At 43.9% G+C, this 20,828-nt stretch overlaps 1 protein-coding gene across 1 annotated transcript in view; it reads left to right on the top strand.

The window, feature by feature from the left end:
• The window catches only part of EPHA5 (EPH receptor A5), a 409,399-nt gene that overhangs the window by 244,728 nt on the left and 143,843 nt on the right, over positions 1–20,828 (top strand). The window contains exons 8-9 of the mRNA XM_084859796.1: positions 13,717–13,841; positions 18,064–18,223. Of these exons, the coding sequence (XP_084715922.1) occupies positions 13,717–13,841; positions 18,064–18,223 (285 nt within the window). The remainder of the gene's footprint in view (positions 1–13,716; positions 13,842–18,063; positions 18,224–20,828) is intronic.

Genomic DNA, 20,828 nt, shown 5'->3' on the forward strand with positions numbered 1-20,828 from the left:
GGAAGAGCAGAGGGAATTTCCAAGTAGCACCAGAAAGAGTGAAGCAGCTGGGCCAAAGCTGAAAGGACACTCAGCTGTGGATGTGTCTGGTGGTGAAAAGAAAATCCGATGCTGTAAAGAACAATATTGTTTAGGAACCTGGAATGTCAGATCAATGAATCAAGGTAAGCTGGAGGTGGTCAAACATGAGATGGCAAGATTGAACATCAACATCTTGGGAATCAGCGAACTAAAATGGACAGGCATGGGCGAATTTAATTCAGGTGACCATTATATCTACTCCTGTGGGCAAGAATCCCTTAGAAGAAATGGAGTAGCACTCATAGTCAGCAAAAGGGTGGGAAAAGCAGTACTGGGGTACAATCTCAAAAACGATAGAATGATCTCAGTACAAATCCAAGGCAAATCATTCAACATCACAGTAATTCAAGTCTATGCCCCAACCACTGAGGCCGAAGAAGCTGAGATCGATCGGTTCTATGAAGACCTACAACATCTTCTAGAACTAACACCAAAAAAAGATGTCCTTTTCATCATAGGGGATTGGAATGCTAAAGTAGGAAGTCAAGAAATCACTGGGATAACAGGCAAGCATGGCCTTGGTGTACAAAATGAAGCAGGACAAAGGCTAATAGAGTTTTGCCAAGAGAACATGCTGATCATAGCAAACACTCTTTTCCAACAGCACAAGAGGCGACTCTACACATGGACGTCACCAGATGGTCAATATTGAAATCAGATTGATTATGTCCTTTGCAGCCAAAGATGGAGAAGCTCTATACAGTCAGTCAAAACAAGACCTGGAGCTGACTGTGGCTCAGATCATGAGCTGCTTCTTGCAAAATTTCGGCTTAAATTGAAGAACGTAGGGAAAACCACTAAACCATTCAGGTATGACCTAAATCATATCCCTTACGAATATACAGTGGAGGTGAGGAATAGATTTCAGGGATTAGACCTGATAGACAGAGTGCCTGAGGAACTATGAACGTAGGTGCGCAACATTGTTCAGGAGGCAGCAACTCAGTCCATCCCAAAGAAAAAGAAATGCAAGAAAGCCAAGTGGCTGTCTGATGAGGCTTTACAAGTAGCTGAGGAAAGAATGGAAGCGAAAAGCAAAGGGGAAAGGGGAAGATATATCCAACTGAATGCAGAGTTCCAGAGAATAGCAAGAAGAGACAAGAAGGCCTTCTTAAATGAATAATGCAAAGAAATCGAGGAAAACAATAGAATGGGAAAGACTAGAGATCTTTTCAAGAAAATTGGAGATCTCAAGGGAACATTTTATGCAAAGACAGGCATGATAAAGGACAAAGAAGGCAGGGACCTAACAGAAACAGGTGAGATTAAGAAGAGGTGGAAAGAATACACAAAAGAACTATACAGGGAAGATCTTACTGTCCCTGATAGCCATGACAGTGCGGTCACTGAACTTGAGCCAGACATCCTCGAGAGTGAAGTCAAGTGGGCCTTAGGAAGCATTACTAACAACAAAGCTAACGGAGATGACAGTATTCCAGCTGAGCTATTTAACATCCTAAAAGTTGATGCTGTTAAAGTGCTGCACTCGATATGCCAACAAATTTGGAACACTCAGCAATGGCCATAAGACTGGAAAAGGTCAGTTTACATTCCAATTCCAAAGATGGGCAATGCCAAAGAGTGTTCAAACTACCGTGCAATTGTGCTCATTTCACATGTAGGAATGGCGGACAATTTCTCCCTGAATCTCCGGGAGGCCGAATGCCAACACATTCGGCCCCCTGAAATTGGTGGTGAAATTCTCCGCCCCCCGCCCCCACCCCGGGATGGGACTTATCTTTGGCGAATGTCCCTCCCGGCGGCGGTTCGGTGGGGGCCGGGGCGGCAGCCGGTCTTCCGACCGGCTGCCTCCGCCGCCATTACAAAATAAAGTAAAAAAAAAAAAACCGTGATAGGCTACGTAACGATTAACGTAGCCTATCACGGCTAGATTTCCAAAGTCAGCTGTGATAGGCTACGTTAATTGTTAAGTAACCTATCACGGGTGACTTTGAAAAAAAAAGCGCGTACGCAAATGGCGGCATCCTATGGGCACCGCCATTTGCGTTCCTTATTTGGGCCCGGTAGTCTACGTAAAGATTAACGTAGACTACAGCGAAAATAAGGGCAACGCAAATAGCGTTGCCCTTATTTTCGCCGTAGTCTACATAAATGTTTACGTAGGCTACCGGGACCAAATAAGGAACGCAAATGGCGGCACCCATGGGGCGCCGCCATTTGCGTACGCGCTTTTTTTTTTTTTTCAAAGTCACCCGTGATAGGCTACGTAACGATTTACGTAGGCTATCACGGCTGACTTTGGAAATCTAGCCATGCTGGCTGCGTAAATCGTTACGTAGCCTATCACGGGTTTTTGGTTTTTTTCCTCCACTTTTTCTTTTGCGGCCAGGGAGATGGGGTGCTTCTCCCCGGCCTGAATTTTGGCCGGGCGAGGCGGGGCGCCTCCCCCCCCGGCCTGAATTTCGGGGGGAGAAGCGAAGCGCCTCCCCCCCACCGCGAAGCAAGCTGCGGGACCAGGTAAGTCCCTTTCGTACATCCCTATTCACATGCCAGCAAGGTTATGCTCAAAATCCTACAAGCTAGGCTTCAGCAGTATGTGAACCGAGAACTACCGGAAGTACAAGTTGGGTTCCGAAGAGGCAGAGGAACTAGAGATCAAATCGCCAACATTCGCTGCATCATGGAGAAAGCAAGAGAATTCCAGAAAAGCGTCTATTTCTGCTTCATTGACTATGCCTTTGATTGTGTGGATCACAACAAACCGTGGCAAATTCTTAAAGAGATGGGAGTACCAGACCACCTTACCTGTCTCCTGAGAAACCTGTACGAGGGTCAAGAAGCAACAGTAAGAACCAGACATGGAACAACCGATTGACGAGGCTGCATATTGTCGCCCTGCTTATTTAATTTATATGCAGAGTACATCATGAGAAACGCCGGGTTGGATGAATCACAGGTCGGAATTAAGATTGCCAGGAGAATTATCAACAACCTCCGATACGCAGACGATACCACACTAATGGCAGAAAGCGAAGAGGATCTAAAGAGCCTCTTGTTGAGGGTGAAAGTGGAAAGTGCAAAAGCTGGTTTTCAAGTCAACATTAAAAAAACGAAGATCATGGCATCTGGCCCCATCACTTCCTGGCATATAGAAGGGGAAGAAATGGAAGCAGTGACAGATTTTATTTTCTTGGGCTCCTAGATCAGCGCAGACGGTGACTGTAGCCATGAAATTAAAAGACACTTGCTCCTTGGGAAGACAGCTGCTATGGCAAACCTAGACAGCATAGTAAGAAGCAGCGACATCACCTTGCTGACAAAGGTCCGTCTAATCAAAGCTATGGTTTTCCCAGTAGTAACGTATGGCTGTGAGAGCTGGACTATAAGGAAGGCTGAGCGCCGAAGAATTGATGCTTTCAAACTGTGGTGCTGTAGAAGACTCTTACGAGTCCCCTGGACTGCAAGGAGGTCAAATCAGTCAATCCTAAAGGAAATCAACCCTGAGTGCTCATTGGAAGGACAGATACTGAAGCTGAAGCTCAAATATTTTGGCAACCTAATGCGAAGAGAAAACTCCCTGGAAAAGACCCTGATGCTGGGAAAGATTGAAGGCAAAAGGAGAAGGGGACGGCAGAGGATGAGATGGCTAGATAGCATCACCGATGCAATGAATATGAATATGAACTTGAGCACGCTCCGGGAGAGAGCGCAGGACAGGAAGGCCTGGCGTGCTATGGTCCATATGGTCACGAAGAGTCGGACACGACTTAACGACTGAACAACAACAGCAAAGCTTTTAAAAATTAGAACCTACTTCTTCAGATGCAAAAGAGGAATAGCTGGCAGCAAGCAATACAAGGCAGTTAATTGAAAGTTTTCTCTCAGCAAGACTAATTTTTCAGTGGACAGTAGCCTATATCAAACAACATGGAAGAGCAAGTGAAATCATTCACAGACTTGATAATGGGAGAAGAATCCATAATCCATATTTAAGCCCTGGATCACAGCATCAGATTTTTTGTATGAACTCCTTCCTGTTCTGTCACCTGATACTTCATATGCCTACCAGAATTGATTTCTTGTGAATGGCCAGTCTGAGTTCTCTAACTGAATGTCTAGGAAGGCTGAAATGCTTCCTTCCAAGTTATGTTAAAAACTTAAAACTAGCATCTATTCATCTCAGTGGAACTAAACCAATTTAAGGACAATAAAGCCATTCAAATGAGTTATTTAGAACATTTTAACCCCGTTTTTACCTCAAAGAATCAAGACATTTTACAGTAAGGGAAGAATTACATATTCAGTGTTTTTGCCTCTAACATGCAAAATGATCAGGCGTGGGGAGGGCTGTTACATGTTACTAGCTCTACCCCCATGGGTGGGATATAGGGGCCTCACCTGTGTTGATTTTGGGACAACTGTTCTAGTAGAGCCCTCTCTGACTGCTGCAGTGACTGGATAGAGGTCTGGCCCTCCTAACATCAACTTGGTCATTTGCTTTAACATTGAGACAAAGACAGTAAACTGCAGAAAGAGAGGAGCTTAGACTCCAAAGCTTCCTCACCCCTGACTGGTCCCTAGATGAGTAAGGATAATAGCCAAGTGTTTCTGGGTGGGTTCAGATCCCCAGTCTTTTTTCTCTCTGCCTCACTTCCCACAACAATACTAAGGATGTAATCCTATGCATGTTTAGACAGAAAAAAAAGTCCTACAAACCCATGCTGGCTGGGGAATGCTGGGAGTTGTGGGACTTTTTTCTGTCTGAACATGCACAGGATTGTGCCTGAAGTTTACAAGGAAGCTTCTACCCTGTCCAAATAGAAATGGTGAGTGGCTTACTTTGATGACTTCTTAAGACCCAACTTCTTAAGACCTATCTCTTCACACGGGCTTTCTCTGAAGTGTGAGCCAGCCAGCTGTGATCTGTAGTGCACAGTAATGTGTGTAGTTTTACAGCTGATTAGCATGTATTTATTATTGCGCAGTTTGTTACGTTTTATTGTCTTTTTAAAATTATTCTAAGGACATTGCTGGCTGACTGCTTTGATAACTCTGTGGAAGGTGGTTTATACATTTGGGTAAATAAATGAATGAATGAATGAATGAATGAATGAATGAATGAATGTGTCGAATTTCCCCACCCTTTTCTCCCATATGGCACTCCCCTTTTCTCAAGTCTTCCTTCCCATCTCACCATGTGCACTGTTGCTGTTGAGCTTTTTTAAGGAATCAGTTGAAGCTGATTTACAGTGCCTTTCCCTTCTGGAAGAATGGGTTTGAGACTATGTTTCTACAGTGTTTTTGAGATGGTAAGTTGGAGACAACGAAGCTCTTCTGGGGAGCTAACATCCACAACAGGGCTTTTACAGGAGAAGTAGCAGGCAGGTGTGGAAAAGTTTAGTTCTCCCCCCCACCCACTACTTTTCTTCTGCAGTCCCTGGCCACTTTCCCCACTTGACTGTAGCACCCCCACATACACATGCCCACCCTCCAGAGGAAATGTGACCTTGGGAGAGGGGTGGGTTGGCAGAACAGCAAGTTTAGTGCCCAAGTGGGAATTTGAACCCAGATCTCTCATCCAATTTTAGTGTTCTACCCCTTACACCACACTGGTTTATTCACAGTGACCAGTATGGCTTCAAACATTCTGATAAACTAATTCATGGAGTATATCAAATTTTGCCATCCATAAGGATATTTGCAGACCCATTTCATCTATGGAGGCTGCACGCAAGTGTCAGGTAGCTGGTTGACGTAGCAAGCTATTTGTTGAAAGTACATCTGCACAGAGTACTAGCAGTTTCAATATCTTGCAGGTTTTCATTGTATAGTTGAAATGCTCAGATTATGTGTGAGGAACCACAACGTATACAAATGGCTTGTTATGCAGAGGAGTTTCTACATCAGAAGTGGGCAACTGGTGGCCCTCCAGATGTGATTTTAGGGGTGGTGGGAAATGCTGCTGCCCTGTCACAGGTACACTACAACCCTGTCCATTGATTTGTATGACATCCCTTCCACCCTAGGAAGCTCTGAGCACCTGCTTTGCATGCAGAAGGGCCCGGGTTCAGCCCTCAGCATCTCTAGGAACGTCTGGGAAAGACTCCTGTCTCAGAGCCTGGAGAGCCTCTCTCAGACCGTGCAGACCAGGGGTGGGCAACATGTGGCCCTTCTGATGTTTTGGCCTACAATTCCTAGAAGCCTAGCCAGCATAGCCAATGGTGGGGGGTCATGGGAGTGGAGGGCCAAAACATCTGGAGGACCACAAGTTGTTGTTGCTATTGTTGTTGTTGTTTATACCCCGCCTTTTCCCCAGTACTGGGACAGCTTACAAAAATTAAAACATATACAATTAAAACATATGAAAATATACAAAAGTTAAAATATAATTAAACAACAGTACCATGAAAATTATATTAAAACATTAAAACAGCATTTTGAAACAGCATTTTAAATAGGTATTTATTTGTATGCAGGGGCATTCAGACACATGAGCCCCCGCTTGCAATCTCAACTGGTACAGCCCAGACACAACTGCCTGAGAGACACAACTGCTCCTAAGCAGTCCCTGACTGCCATGGCGATTAGTCTTTTTCCTTCCCACGGAGCTTGGATGAGAGAGTTTTCTGTGATTTCACATCCAGCTGGACACCCTCTGAGAGGATCACTGTTATTCAACAAAGAACTGAGATGTTTCAGTAATTATAGCCTCAAGAAGAACGTGCAGGATAAAGGCTGAGATGGCAGAGGTGCAAGTTTTAATTTATTTCTTTATTTAATCACTAATACCACTAGATGTAAAAAGTACAGTTTTGATGCCTCAGCTGAACCCTGGAAGATTAAAAACATTTGATCATTGCTTTTCATAGCCAACACTAAACATTATTGATGCAACTGAGAGATAAGTCAGAGCGTAGGGATTTATATGTGTGTGTATATGTATGTGGAGGGGAATATAATTATGGAAGGAGAACGTGGTATCAAATAAGAACAGTCTGCATAATCATAAAATTATATAGCTCGCTGCAGACTTCACCATATAGGCAATGGAGCATGATCACCCCTGTTGCTTTCCCACTTGTCATTCAAGAGGGTTTCATGCTACTCTGCTTTTCATGCAGGAATAAAAACAGCCCCTCCCCCACACACACACCTTTATTGGGACAAGGATCAAACTATAGATTACATTAGTGGTTGTTCTGCACAGATTCTTTTTCTTGCAAAGTTTCAGATTGAGCAGAGAACGATGCTGGCTCCAGGTTCTTTAGGGCCCTTGGGCAAGACACCCTCAATGGGGCTTCTACATCAGTGAGTCTACCTTCTCACCATTTTTCTCACCGGCTGCTATTGCTCCTCCTCCTCTTTCTCACCATTGCTACCACTTCCTTGCTTGACAAGCAGACCAAGTAGACAGTGACATCACTTGCTCCTCCTTCTTACCACTATCATTACCTGGGCCTGAGCAAGAGGCAGGTGAAGAAGCAGGTTGCAGTGGTGAAGAGGAAGAAGTCCAGCAGGTTCTTTTCAGTGGGCCCCTGCCTGGAGATGGCCCCTTCGCAGGTGCCCAACCATGCCTACCCTTGACACTGGCCCTGGCAGAGGACCACTAGTCCTTTTCTTGCCATGAGTATGACCCAGGGCAGTTACATGTTTACAGTTGAAAAGTCACTTAGCATTATAGCTGAGCAAATTATTGCTCTTCCACCCCAACCCCCAATGTGAGGTTTCTTTGAAACATACATGTTGATAATGTACATTCATAGGAGCTGAGCTGTTGACCCATTCTGAAAATTGGCTCTCAATCGCTGTTTTCCGACAACCATTGGTCTCATTGGGATCACTTCCATAGCTGAATGCACCAACATCTTTACTGTGGCCAGCCAAACATGCACTGTCACTGCAAAGCCAGGATTATACCCTCATGATCCTGCCCAAATTTCTTGAGTGCCTTCTTTCATTGTCCGACTGGTAACAGTTTAGAGCAGGGCTTTTTCGTTGGTCCTCCTCCCTTTAGAATCCCATTCTTAGAAAAGCCTAGCAAACCCACTTTTTAGCAATGATTGGAAACTGATGAAAGTCTTCATTCAAAGTCTTTTGGGTGCCATGTGAAATTGATTGTGCGTTCGATTGATTGATTGGTTGTATTAGACAACCGTTCTCATTTCTATGACATCAGGATTTGCTCAAGTTTTGCTTTATGACTGTAATGCTGTTGCCCTCTTTGTCTTTGGGTCCAATGTGGAAAAGGGTGGAATATATGGCCTGTTCTTATATAGGCAATGGAATGAGGTGATAGAATGGACTTACCACTTCCAAATGCATTTCTGGGATCATATTTTTGAATGCTCCCTTACATTAAAAACCCATAAGCATTAAAAAAAAACAAACCCATAATACAAGAGGGTGGATGCCCCTGCCATAATTTGTCGTGGGAGAGGTGGCTGCAGTGGAAAGGGCCTGCTCAGTGGTGGCACTCTGACTGTGGATTACTTTCCCTAAAGAGGCAAAGCTCTTTTTGTTTTCCTAGGCTTTTAAATTCTCTATACATTGATTTTATGTTGCTTGGTGTGTGTGTTTTTAAATTCCCCTGACTGCTTTTATGCTACTCTTTTATTTGGTGTTTTAATATTATCTTATTGTTTTTATTTGAATTTGTTTTATTATCATTTCAGCTTTTCGTAAGCCGCTTTAGGAATCTGTTGAAGAGCGCAGCATCAGTCAAAGACATAATTAAAAACCATTCACTAATTTAGCTAACGTGGTTCCCTTTTTTCAGAGGATATTGTCCTTGTAGTAACAGTGACCTTTAAAATGCTGTTTTTACGGCAGTCCTTTTTTCCTGTGATCATGTTGCATCGTATCCCATTTCAGGCTTTTAAAACAGGATGATAGCAGACTTTGACTGACTACAGAGATTGTATTACGTTTTGTTTGACAAGGAAAGCCAACGGTTCATACCTTCTTTCTTCAGTTCAGAGTTTTGTAATTTAGATATATGGAGGATGGAAAGTAGCTATGGTTTCATACCAGAACCACAGAGATCGATTGAACATGCTTAATTGGTCCTTATCTTGCAGTAATACTTTAACACTTCATCTGAGGAAGAGCCTAAAAGGATACAGTTACTGCCTTTCTGAAGTACTCTGGGTGTACAGTTACATATTTCTCTTATCTTTTTTCCTCACCCCCACCCCCCTGCCCATTGAAAGCAACATTCTGCATAGCAATTAATGAACATGTTAGCGATTTATGTTGTGAGAATTTCAGGTCTGTGAAGGTGCCAAAGCCACAAAGGTTAAAAAGACTTCACAGTAGACCATTTTTTAAAACACACACACTGAGAGAAGAGGGGTTGTGGGCAACATCTGATGGACTAACCCCACAATATTACATCACAAAGAATGCTTATATATAATGCTTATATACAATTATTTCTATCTGAACAATGACTTTAGGTGCATCCAATGGCATGCCCAGTGGAAGTTTTGGTTTTTTTTCTTCCGTGTCAGACCCCACATCACAGTCTTGTTTTGAAAATCCCATCAGTTTCAAAAGTGCTTTGCCTTGCAGCATACAAAGCTGATGTTTGAGTGATCCAAAGCCTCTTAGGGGCACAGAACACGATGTGCAGTTCTTTGGATAATGGCCTATATGCAAATTTTCAAAAAAGATGTTCATATAATGTTGGCTCAGTTCAGACATTGGGCAGTATCCCATTCCACCTCCACTGGTTCTGTTGCACTTGCGGGACCCACCACTTGCACAATGGGGAACTTCTAAAAATAACCCTTGAAACACTCATTTCTGGATTGGGACAGGTCAGTGGAGCTCCCTTCTGCAAGCTCTGCTGACCTGCCCCTTTCTGGAAAGGAGTGTTTCCACTCACCTCAGGTTATTTTTAGAAGCACCTAAGCCCCGTTACATGGGTCTTGCAAGTGCATAGCCACAATAAAATACTACCCATTATACCAAACCATTGTTAACTTAAGTATGGGATAATACTGGGTCTTCAGTGTGATACACACCAGGCTCCCTGCCCCTCATGACTTTTATTTCCTAAGATCTTGTTTGTTTCTTAAAAACAAAAAACCCTGGGAGGCTGTGCTGATCTTGGATCATAATAAATTATCTATCTAACCTGGCAGGCTGGCATGATGCAAAGCAAAGTGCTGCCCTCCAGCACTATCTTTATTTGGGTTCAAAAGAGTGGTTTTGTGTTTTGGAGCTCAGAACCCACCTCTGGCTCTTGAGCAAGTTATTTTTCTTTTAGTCTCAGCAGTTTGCCTTCTGGGAAATGAGTGTTTTATACCTGGCCATGCAGACTATGGTAGCCATTGTATGATTGAGCAAGTCCCCCTCCATGTCAGCCATTTTATGAGAACAGCCATCACACTATCTCAAAATTCCAGATATGTCCAGTGACCCAAAAAGTTTGGGGACTCCTGCATAATGAATGGACAAAGTCTGGTTTGTGATTAGCCAGCAAACTGAAACAAGAAACTATGGTTTGTGCTAACTATGACTTGGTGTGATGTCCAAATTGACAAACCATGGTTAAAGCCATCATTATGCCTCCAGAGGCTGCTGTTCCATGGAGACAGGAATAAAGTTATAAAGCTGTGATGAGGACAGAAAATCAAAGCACTCAAGCAGCTCTAAACCCTGTTTAAATTTTAAAAAAAATGCTATAAAAGTTATATCTCACATTTCAAGAACGCTCGTGGCTTGCCTGTTTGGAATCTCAAGCCATGGTTTGGGTTCTAAATAATGATTAGTGGAAACCATGGTTTGGCATGATGCCTGAACGAAGCCTCTCTATTATTCCAAACAGGCTACAATTTGGTCCAATAAACAGAACTTTGAAAATTTTCCTTATTTCTATTACTAGTAGACATCTGGGAGTTCACTCTGCTGGGGTTTCTTTCCACAGTGATCCCCCCCCCTCGCTTTTAACAAGCATCCTTGGCTCCCAACACTTCTTGAAAGGGTAGAGAAAGGAACTTAGTGTGTGATGAACAGAAAGAAACAGAACAGAACAGAAAGGAGGAGATGGGGTTAGAGACCCTTTTCCCAGGGTCATCGATGATATAAGGCAGGGGAAATGAAGGAACACCAGGTGGAATGTGACATAAATGGGTAGAGGCAGAAGATGATGAGATTAAGAAAGGACAGGAACACTTCACCAAAGAAAACAAGCCACCTGAAGAAAATGTATGGAAAGGCAGGATAGAAATATTATAAATAAACAGTAATAAAGGTGCCCCGATTTGATAGGCTGGGTATTTTAAGGGGGAAAGCAAGTGGCCCGAGATGACCGCTGACATTTTGGTGTGTGAGAGAGAAAAATTACATTACACCCGAACCTCTGGTGGTAAAATTAAATGAATGTTCAAATTACTATAATGGCACCCCAAAATCTGCCACCTAAGGTGGTCAGTAGGCTTCAATATATTCACTCCCCATGGTGAGCATGGTGCTGCCTTCTGGTGAGCCTGGTGAGCTGACAGCCACACAGGGCTAAACTAGGAAATCACTCCCCCCACACACACACATCCCCAGCCAGCCTTTCCTCCTCTGGAGCAGGAAAAGCAGACAGGAAAGGTTGGAACTCGCAGCCTGAAGGTGCCTTTGGCAGCTCCAGGTAGCGTTGCCCAAGTGACCTCTGCTTGGCCCTTCCCATTGGAAAAAGGCGAGGAGGAGAGAGGGGTGGTGGAGCGATGCTGGTTGACCACTCATTCTTCTGCCAGCCTTTTTCCAATGGGAAAAGCTGGCAGGGGTGGGGGTATGGATCAATACTGGTTGGAGGCACTTGGGGCCATGCCTAAACACCCACACTGACTGTGGTTTTGCCAATGGGAAAGTCTGGTAGGGGAAGCTTTCCTACACAGCTATTCATTTATTTAAGGTATTTCTATCCTGCCCTTTAGCCAAAAAGACTCCCAGAGTGGCTATCATAAGATCCTTAGGAAACAAGACAGTCTCTGTCCTCCAGCTTGTAATCTAAAACACGATGAGGAGGGAAGATGAAAAAAACAAACTCAGGCACCCATATTTAAAGTTAATATTTCTTACCATGTCTAGGTCAGTGAGAGGAGGATCCCAGTGGGTCTGGTTTTTCAGCAGTGTCATTTGATGCTACCCATCTCTCCCTCTGCTGCCAGATGATGGCATGCCAGATATCACAGTAGGGTTTAAAAAGGATTAGATGGATCAGGCGTGGGCATCCTATGGGCCCCCAGATATTTTGGCCTACAACTCCCATCTTCCCTCACCATTGGCTACACCAGTATGTGAATGAGCCTGCTTGAGTCTTAAACTTATGCACTTCCCCCTGAAAAATGTGGTTGCAGATCCTGGTTTGTTCACTAACTATAGTCTGAAGAAAGCACAGTTCTCTAAGTTCAGATATCACGGGGAACTGCACTTCTTTAAAAACATGGACATTTCCGATTTCCTCATAGTCTTGGAAGAGGAGGAGAATGGGGGGGGGGTGAAAGGAAGGGTGGGAAACCTTGGTTTCTGTGACGTTTGTACCAGGCCAAGGTTTCCAAACTCTGAAGCCTGGTTATGAGATTGGTAGCACCCTGCAGGCACATACTTTCTCTCCTTCCAATGGGGGCAGCCATCTTCTTTTCCCCAACAATGCTCAGTGGGACCTATTGAAAGTAGAAAGGAATGCCACTGGGCTGCTCAGGCAGCTCTGTTGCCACTTCCAACTTTGGCAAAGGTTTTTGTGTGTTCTGAAGAGAGAGAGGGAGACCCCCAACTACCTTGTTTAGAATAGTAAGCCCCCCACACACACACACACCCATGGTAAGTGTTTGCCCCCAGCCCTGAAGGTTGACCCAGCACTAGTGCAGATATATTGGGTTGGAGCCGGACTTTGTCATACTTGGAGTAGACCCATTAAAATCAGTGGGATGAGTTAATCATGTCTCCCATTGATCCCACTGATTCCAGTGGGTCTCCTCCAGGAACCTCTTTCAGCCTGAGGGCTGAATCCAATTTCAGAGAGTCTCTCGGGGGCAGCATTCTAGTGGTGGGTGGGGTCAAAGGGGACTGGGTCAAAGACAAAAGGGATGGGGGCAAAAATATGCAAAGATACCAGCATGTTTCAGCTTGAAGCTCTTGCTGCCAGTAACTCAGCCTTCGGAGAGACAGCTCAACCATTTAGAATGGGGGGAAAGCTCCACAACAACCAGGAAACCACCCCAGAATTGGTGGTCGGAGGGGAGGGGACGTGGCCATCTGGAGAGCCGCGTAGGGCCAGATTGGGACCCCAGGAGGGGTGGATTTGGCCCCCAGGCCTGGGTTTACCCACCCCAGTTAAGTATAAGCAAGTCTGGTTCCAACCCATGTGGGTTGGGACTGTTGGAGACAAAATACTAAAACTGGACCGCTCCAGCAAAGCTGCTCTCATTGGGAAAACAGCTTACACCGTGTTTATGAGGTAGGGAAGTGTTACATCTGCCCTGGGCCAGTCTGTCCACCAGGCAAAAAGATGGCAGTTCCGCTCTTAACTCTCATTCATTTGTGGGCGATGAGAAGCTGCTTACAGCAAAGAGCTGTTACCTGCCTTACAAGCTCCAAAGCTTGTTAGGACGGGATTTCTTTTTCTCCCTCGAAACTAATAATTATTCTGACTTTGTTTTGATTTCTTCTCCTGTTCCACAGCACCATCTCCAATCACAAATGTGAAAAAAGGGAAAGTCGCCAAAAATAGCATCTCCCTCTCCTGGCAGGAGCCGGATCGCCCCAATGGCATCATCCTGGAGTATGAAATCAAATATTTTGAAAAGGTGCGATTGTGTGATTGCACAGCTGTCTGTACTGTCTTTGATTTCCTCCTTCCTCTGTTCAGTGAGAATTCAGAATTATAATCTATTCAAAAGGAATGGAGTAATTTTTGTGTGTAACTCAGTGTTAAATTGATTATACTGTTACTGATTAGGAAATCTTGATATGTCTGGGCATATGCACAAACCTTTATTTTCATTAGTGCTTCACATCTGTTGAACAAATATTAAGGTTTCCTGTCAGTTTTATCTCCTGTCTTATTATATCAAAATAAAGCAAACTTAACGCTGCAATCCGATACATTTCTGCTCAGAAGTAAGCCCCATTGAGTTCAGTGGTACTTCCTCCCAGGTACGTGTCTATCGGATTGCAGCCAAATTAGCTAAGATGCTAAGGGGTGCTTAATCACTGTTACTTTCCAGAACACCAGGCCATTTCAAAATACTTCACATGGATTATTTTCTAATGTAATCCTTACAACAACTCTGTAAAGTAGGCTGGTGCTGCATAATGGAAATGAAAGGCTGAGATTGGCTTGCAGGCTGCATAGTGAGCTCGTGTCAGGGGCAAGATTCAAACCGGGAACTTCTTGTTTCATAGCTCAGTCTCATAGCCACAACAACAGTACACTACACCAGCTCGCTGCTGACATTTCTGCTTTTCTAGAGATTATCTTGTGTAAGTATTTTACAGACCAATCCTGTGGTCCCTGGGAGAATGTCTGCTATGACCTATGGAGAGTGAATCTGAGATTGGATTCCTCCACTACCTCACATCTGCCGCAGAAAGCACCATGGTGGGTGCAGAGCTTGGGGAAGGCAAAAGGTGTACAGGATGGTAGGGAGGGGACGGGAGAGGAGAGGTGTGGATTTGCAGGATCCTACGGCCTCTCAGTCACCGTCACCGCCCACCGTTGGTAAGTCAACTAGATGAGTACAGAGGCCCATCCAGCAGAAATTGCGTTTTTTTTAGGAGAGGCTGGAGGCAGAATCACCTTCATCATTCCCCCCACCATGGTGCTTTGGATAGACGAGGGCTGTGATCCTATGGACACCAAGTTTCAAAACACCAAGACAACAAACCAGCACAGAGGGCATATCTACACTACCAACTACGTTGACTTTTCTTGCATCCCCTAAAGAATTATGGGAATTGTAGTTTGGTTGAGGGTGATGGAATATCTCTGTCAGGGATCCCTAAACTTTTCTCCCTCCCCATACAAAGCTGCAGTGCCTAGGTTTCCTTGGGAAGAGGAAATGATTTGCGAATCAGTTTAAAATCTGTTGCATGAATATGTTAAGAGTTAAGCAAACTGAAGCCTATTGAAATCATTTGGGTCAAGCACCACTTGCTCTCTGTTGGATTGCGACACACAACAAATCAAAATGTAGATTAGAATAATACAAAATAATAAATGACTAAGAAAAGGCCATGTGAAACAAGCAGACCATGCCCCCCCCCCGCCCCCCGGCCATAGCTGTATTACAAAGGGAAGGTCCCAACATTTTCTTCAACTCCATTATCTATTTGGCCATATTATTTGAACATTTGCCACCTACTGCTCCACAGCCTTCTTTGACTGGGGATTCCCCACCCCCATATTTGAGGGCTCTGAATTATCTCCTGGTGCTTCCAGAGTGCCTCTAATGTGTTAGCAATTGTCTAGTATTTTGTTTTTGATTTCTGGACTTTGCGGTCAGATTGCTAAGAGTACAGTTTGCCACTGTTTTCACTTCATCCTGCCCCCCCCAGCCCCATCCTGTTTTCACAGGTTACCAACACATATGCACATTGATTAAATTAGTGCCAAGAGGATTGCACCAGGATTCCATTTTGCACTATGATACTATCAGTAACCTATAAGGAAATATATGAACTGAAGACAGTGGCAATATGTCTTCAGTACTAAAATGTGCCAACTCCAGCATTCATTCATTCATTCATTCATTTTATTAATTGCCCATCTGGCTGGTCACCCAGCCACTCTGGACGATGTACAACAATAAAAACAGTTCAAAACAATAAAAATTCAACATTAAAAACATCACATTTCTAAAATTACCCTAACCCACCCCAAATGCCTTCCTGAACAACCACGTTTTTAATGCGTGGCGGAAGCTCACTGAAGTGGGGGCATGGCGGAGTTCCCTAAGGAGGGAGTTCCACAGAGTGGAACTTCCACAGCATTGGTTTTAGACATTCTCCAAGTTAAACGGGAATGCAGCTTGAGGAGAATGGATCATAGGAAGAGCTAACTCATGGAACAGTAACAGTCTGGAAGAAGTCTACTCCTTCCTGATCTTGATCTTGCCACAAAACCTCATAAGTATTGAGTCGGGGGGGGGAAGACAAATGACCAGTTTACCAAATGACCAGTTTAATAAACCACTTTATGGATGGGACCACTCGGGAAGCCATTTTAGCTGTATCACCCTGTCAAAGCGGTGAGGAAAATTGTGTCATGTTTCCCTGGATTCCTAGGCCCCTTCACAAACAGCCAGGTCAGGGTGAAAGTCGCTTCTATGTAGTGTGATCCCACACAGCTGCAAGTTGCAGTTCCATGAAGCGACCACATTTGCAGGACCGTTGCACTCCTCCTACAGGGAAGGTGCTACTTGGATAGGATAGGAAAGAATTGGATAGGATAGGAAAAAATTGGCCCAACCCACGAGGTTCCATCATTCACACACAACCGTGTAGGCATACACCATGGGGAAGAAGCTCCTATGCTGTTGTGGTTGCTTGTGAAGACACCCCACCCACCCACCCACCCACTCCCCAGTCTAATGCAGAGGTATGGTGAGTTTCTTCTCAAAGCCCGACAGGTCATCAGTCATCCCACTGATGACTGATCAGTGAATGATCAGTCATCCCACTGATGACTGGGATACTTTATGGTTACTTGTTCACAGGGATAATTTTCTGTTTAGCAAATGGTCACCTGTATTTACCTATTGTCTAACCCAGGGGTGGGCAGTTTGTGGCCCACCAGGCATTGTGGCCTGCAACTCCCATCAGCCCTAACCAGCGTAGCCAATGATGAGGGATTATGAGAGTTGTGGACCAAAACATCTGGAGGGCCACAAGTTTCCCACCCCTGGTCTAACCCACTCCAATATTCAAAAATGTTAAAATGAAGTATACATTTTATTTCAATATGTTTGTTTTGTTCTGTTTGTTTGAATGCATGAAAGTTTCAAACAGTAACATTGATAATCCTTTGAAAAATGGACATGTAACTTTGATCAGGCATAGCCGCCTGCACCCTTGCATAATCTCTAAAAGACAGCAGGAGATGCACTCCTGAAATCCAGTGTGGTTGGTAAGAGATTATTCTCAAACTTTTCCAGTATTTCCAGTCAAGCTTTGCTTGAATGGAGGGTTATGATGGGTTGTTTTCTTAGAGTTGAATCCAGATTTAGTCATACCTCAAGTAGACCCATCGAAATCAGTAGGACTTAAGTTACTCATGACTGAATTAATGTCAATGGGTCTGCTCTATGTATGACTAAATCTGGATGCAATGCCTAATCTTTTTGCCAGTGGACTCTGGCCAGAATATCTTAAAGTTCTTTTGATGCCACTGAAGCCATGTTTTATAAGTCCAGAGTTTGAAATGGCAAAGGAGCTAATACTTGGGCCTTAAAAAGATTTGTTTTGACCTTTCCCACTGTGCTTTAAGCACATCTGGATTTGGATGCTGCACATTTCTGCATGAGTTGGGGCTTTGGCTAGGAGAAAATTACTTGGAAAGCATGTGCTTGTAAAGTGAAACTAATATCTGGATCAGTCAAAAAGACATTGTGTGGAATCAGTACTGGTTGACATAAAAAACAAAGTCTGAGGAAAAGGAGGGGGGAGAGTTGGGAAGAGGACCTCCTGAGGTGGGAACCTCTAGGGAACCCTGAAGAGCCAGATTGGGGCCCTGGGCCTGAGGTCCCCACCCCTAGCATAAAGTTTATGCCATAATCCTTGGTGCAGATATAACACTGAGAAAGGGAGGAAGGAAGGGAGAGGGTGAACCTTGCAGCCTGCTCCCCATCTCTTAACCATAAGAGATCATGGGCAATATGTTAGCGGCAGCCCAGTACTCTTGTTGTAAAGTGATAGCCACCAAGATTGTACTTGCTGTTTATAAGTTTTACTTTTCTGTATGCGTGTCTGCATGTGCGTGCGTGTGTGTGTGTGTGTGTGCGCGCACGCATGCACACATGTACCAAACAGGATCAGGAGACCAGCTACACCATCATCAAATCCAAGGAGACAAAAATTACTGCAGATGGCTTGAAACCCGCTTCAGCATATGTCTTCCAGATCCGAGCACGCACCGCAGCAGGGTATGGTGGCTTCAGCCGAAGATTTGAGTTTGAAACCAGCCCAGTCTGTAAGTCACTTTAATTACTGTCTGCCCATGTCTCTGTAATGGTTACTAAAAAAGAGTCAGCAGATCGATATCTTTGCAGGGGACTCTTCTGTTTCCATCTCATTCTCCTCTCTTTCACCTGAGTCCTTCCTGGCCCGATTTGTTCAGGCACATCAGTCATTAGTATGTTCGGCAGGTTAACACAGATTCCCCTAGTTCTTTTCTCATCCAGGTCGTCAAACTTAGGGCATCTCTAAAACGCGATTGCCCAAGAACTTCTCTCACCCCTCCCCGCACCTATATGTACTGAATTGTTGCAATTTTCTTTCTCCCATTACTGTGCAGTCCTTTTTGTTTGCCAAAGATTGCCTGTGGAATCTTAATAAGTTGAAGAAAGCATACAGCCACAGGCAGGGCTCTTGTGTGCTTAAACAGTTGTGGACAAAAAGAACTTCCTCATATGACATGGCAGAAAACCTGGGTATACACTTGATGCACGTTGCGGCAAAAAATCCCAACTTCAAGTATAACTCGATGGGATCTGAGCTAGTGGAGGCCAACCAAAAAAGAGAGGTTGTGGTTGTGGTGGACAGTTGGATTAAAATGTCAGCCCAGTGTGCAGCTGCTGTAAAAAAGGCAAACTCCATGTTAGGCATAATTAGAAAAGGAATTGAGAATAAAACTGCCAGTATCATACTGCCCCTATACAAATCTATAGTACAGCCACACTTGGAATATTGTGTACAGTTCCGGCCACCACACCTAAAAAAAAAAAAAAGAGAGATACTGTAGAGCTGGAAGAAGTGCAGAAAAAGGCAACTAAAATGATCAAGGGGCTGGAGCATCTCCCCTATGAGGGGAGGTTACAACAGCTGGGATTGTTTAGCTTGGAAAAAAGGAGGGTAAGGGGAGACATGGTAGAGGTGTACAAAATTATCCATGATGTGGAGGATGTGGGTAGGGTAATATTTTTTTTCCTCTCATAATACTAGAACCTGAGGTCATCCCATGAATCTGATTGATGGGAGATTTTGTGATTCTATGACAATTTCTTGGTATATTTATTGTTCAGTGCCCTGTTGTCTTTTGATGCAGGGTGGCTTATAAATCCAGAAAGACAGACAGACAGACAGACAGAACATCCTGGAAATTATAGTTTGTGAAAATTCTGTTTGAAAACCATATTACCTAGGGGAGAGAGAATATTAACCACTTTAAATTAGTAATGTAAATATGCCCTGAATCTCTATATCAGATTCCCATTGTATCCCAGCACTTCAGGCTATTCAGAAAGAGTCACCTTTCAGACTACAATTAATGACCTTTACATTTGTTGTTCAACTTGGAGAAAGGGAATTTGAATGAATCTTTTGTTCTTCTGTTATATTATGTGGAAAGCTAGCTTGTTACTCTTGGCATATCAAGTAACTATTGCTGACGAGGTGTGAAATATGGAGAAAGATCTCATGCTAATGAGCTTGTTTGGTTTAGTGAAATAGATCTGATTTCCCCCCCCCTAAAACAACAACAACAACAGAGCCTTTGAAAGCTACAAGATTGTTCATGTTCTGTAGCTTTTCCCAAGGAGACGATAAATTTGTCTGTTTCCTGCTGCTATCATACAAAAAAGGCTGCATCCTCCCAGATGCTAGACCCATTACGTGAAAATAATCGCTTCTCAAAGGTGCTTTGATAGTGACATATGACATATTGTGAGATAATTTCAACTTGCTATAGAACTGGAGACTCTGGGTTCCCATTCTGGGCAATAACCCATCTTCTGGAAAACAGCCTGAAACCCCAACTTGCAAGTGAGCCAAACTAACCAATGCATTTAGATGGGAGTGATACAATGTGCCATGAAACTTCCACAGAAATCATGCTCTGGTTCCGGGCAATACAGTACTCCAGAAAACGGTCCAAATGCCAACTTCTGAATGCGCCAAACCAACCAAATTCACCAGTCATGCCTGAGTAGGTGGAAGTGATGTATTTAGCCACAGATTTTCCACAGAAACCACATTCTGGTGCTTGTTCCAGTACTTCTAGGCAATAATCTGTATTCTGGAAAATAGCATGGAGCACCAACTTCTGGACCAGCTAAACCAACCAAATTCATCAGTTACACATGAGTAGATGGAATTAATGCAATAAATCCTCAAAATTTCCACGGAAGCCATATTCTGGTACCCTTTCTGGGCCATAAACATTATTCCAAGAAAAGGGCCCTGAATGCCAACTTCTGAGTTTAATCAAACAAAATGGCTGAGAACACAAATGGAATCCATCCAAGAAAGGAGATCTGCTCCAGAACTCTTTTTTGTTTCCCCTTGTCACAACTCAGTTCTTCTTGTTTCTGTCCAAAACTCCACTGCAGAACTCTTCATCTCTTTCCTTGGTCAGACTGTAGGATGCCTTTCCTCATTTTTTTAATTGCATGTTTCTTAACCATCCTTCAGACATAAGATTCCAGGACAATGGAAGCTTTGTGGCTTATTGCATCAGTTTTATTTAGTCATGTGTGCCTGGTGATGAACCCCTGAAGGATTTTGTTATATTCAGCGGTATACAAGTGTCACAAATAAATAATAAATAAATTTGGTTCATTTGACTAGCTCAGATGCTG

This window comes from Heloderma suspectum, chromosome 5 (genome assembly GCF_057233095.1).
Source record: "Heloderma suspectum isolate Gila_16-S chromosome 5, 16-S_ref, whole genome shotgun sequence".
Taxonomy (NCBI): Eukaryota; Metazoa; Chordata; class Lepidosauria; order Squamata; family Helodermatidae; genus Heloderma; species Heloderma suspectum.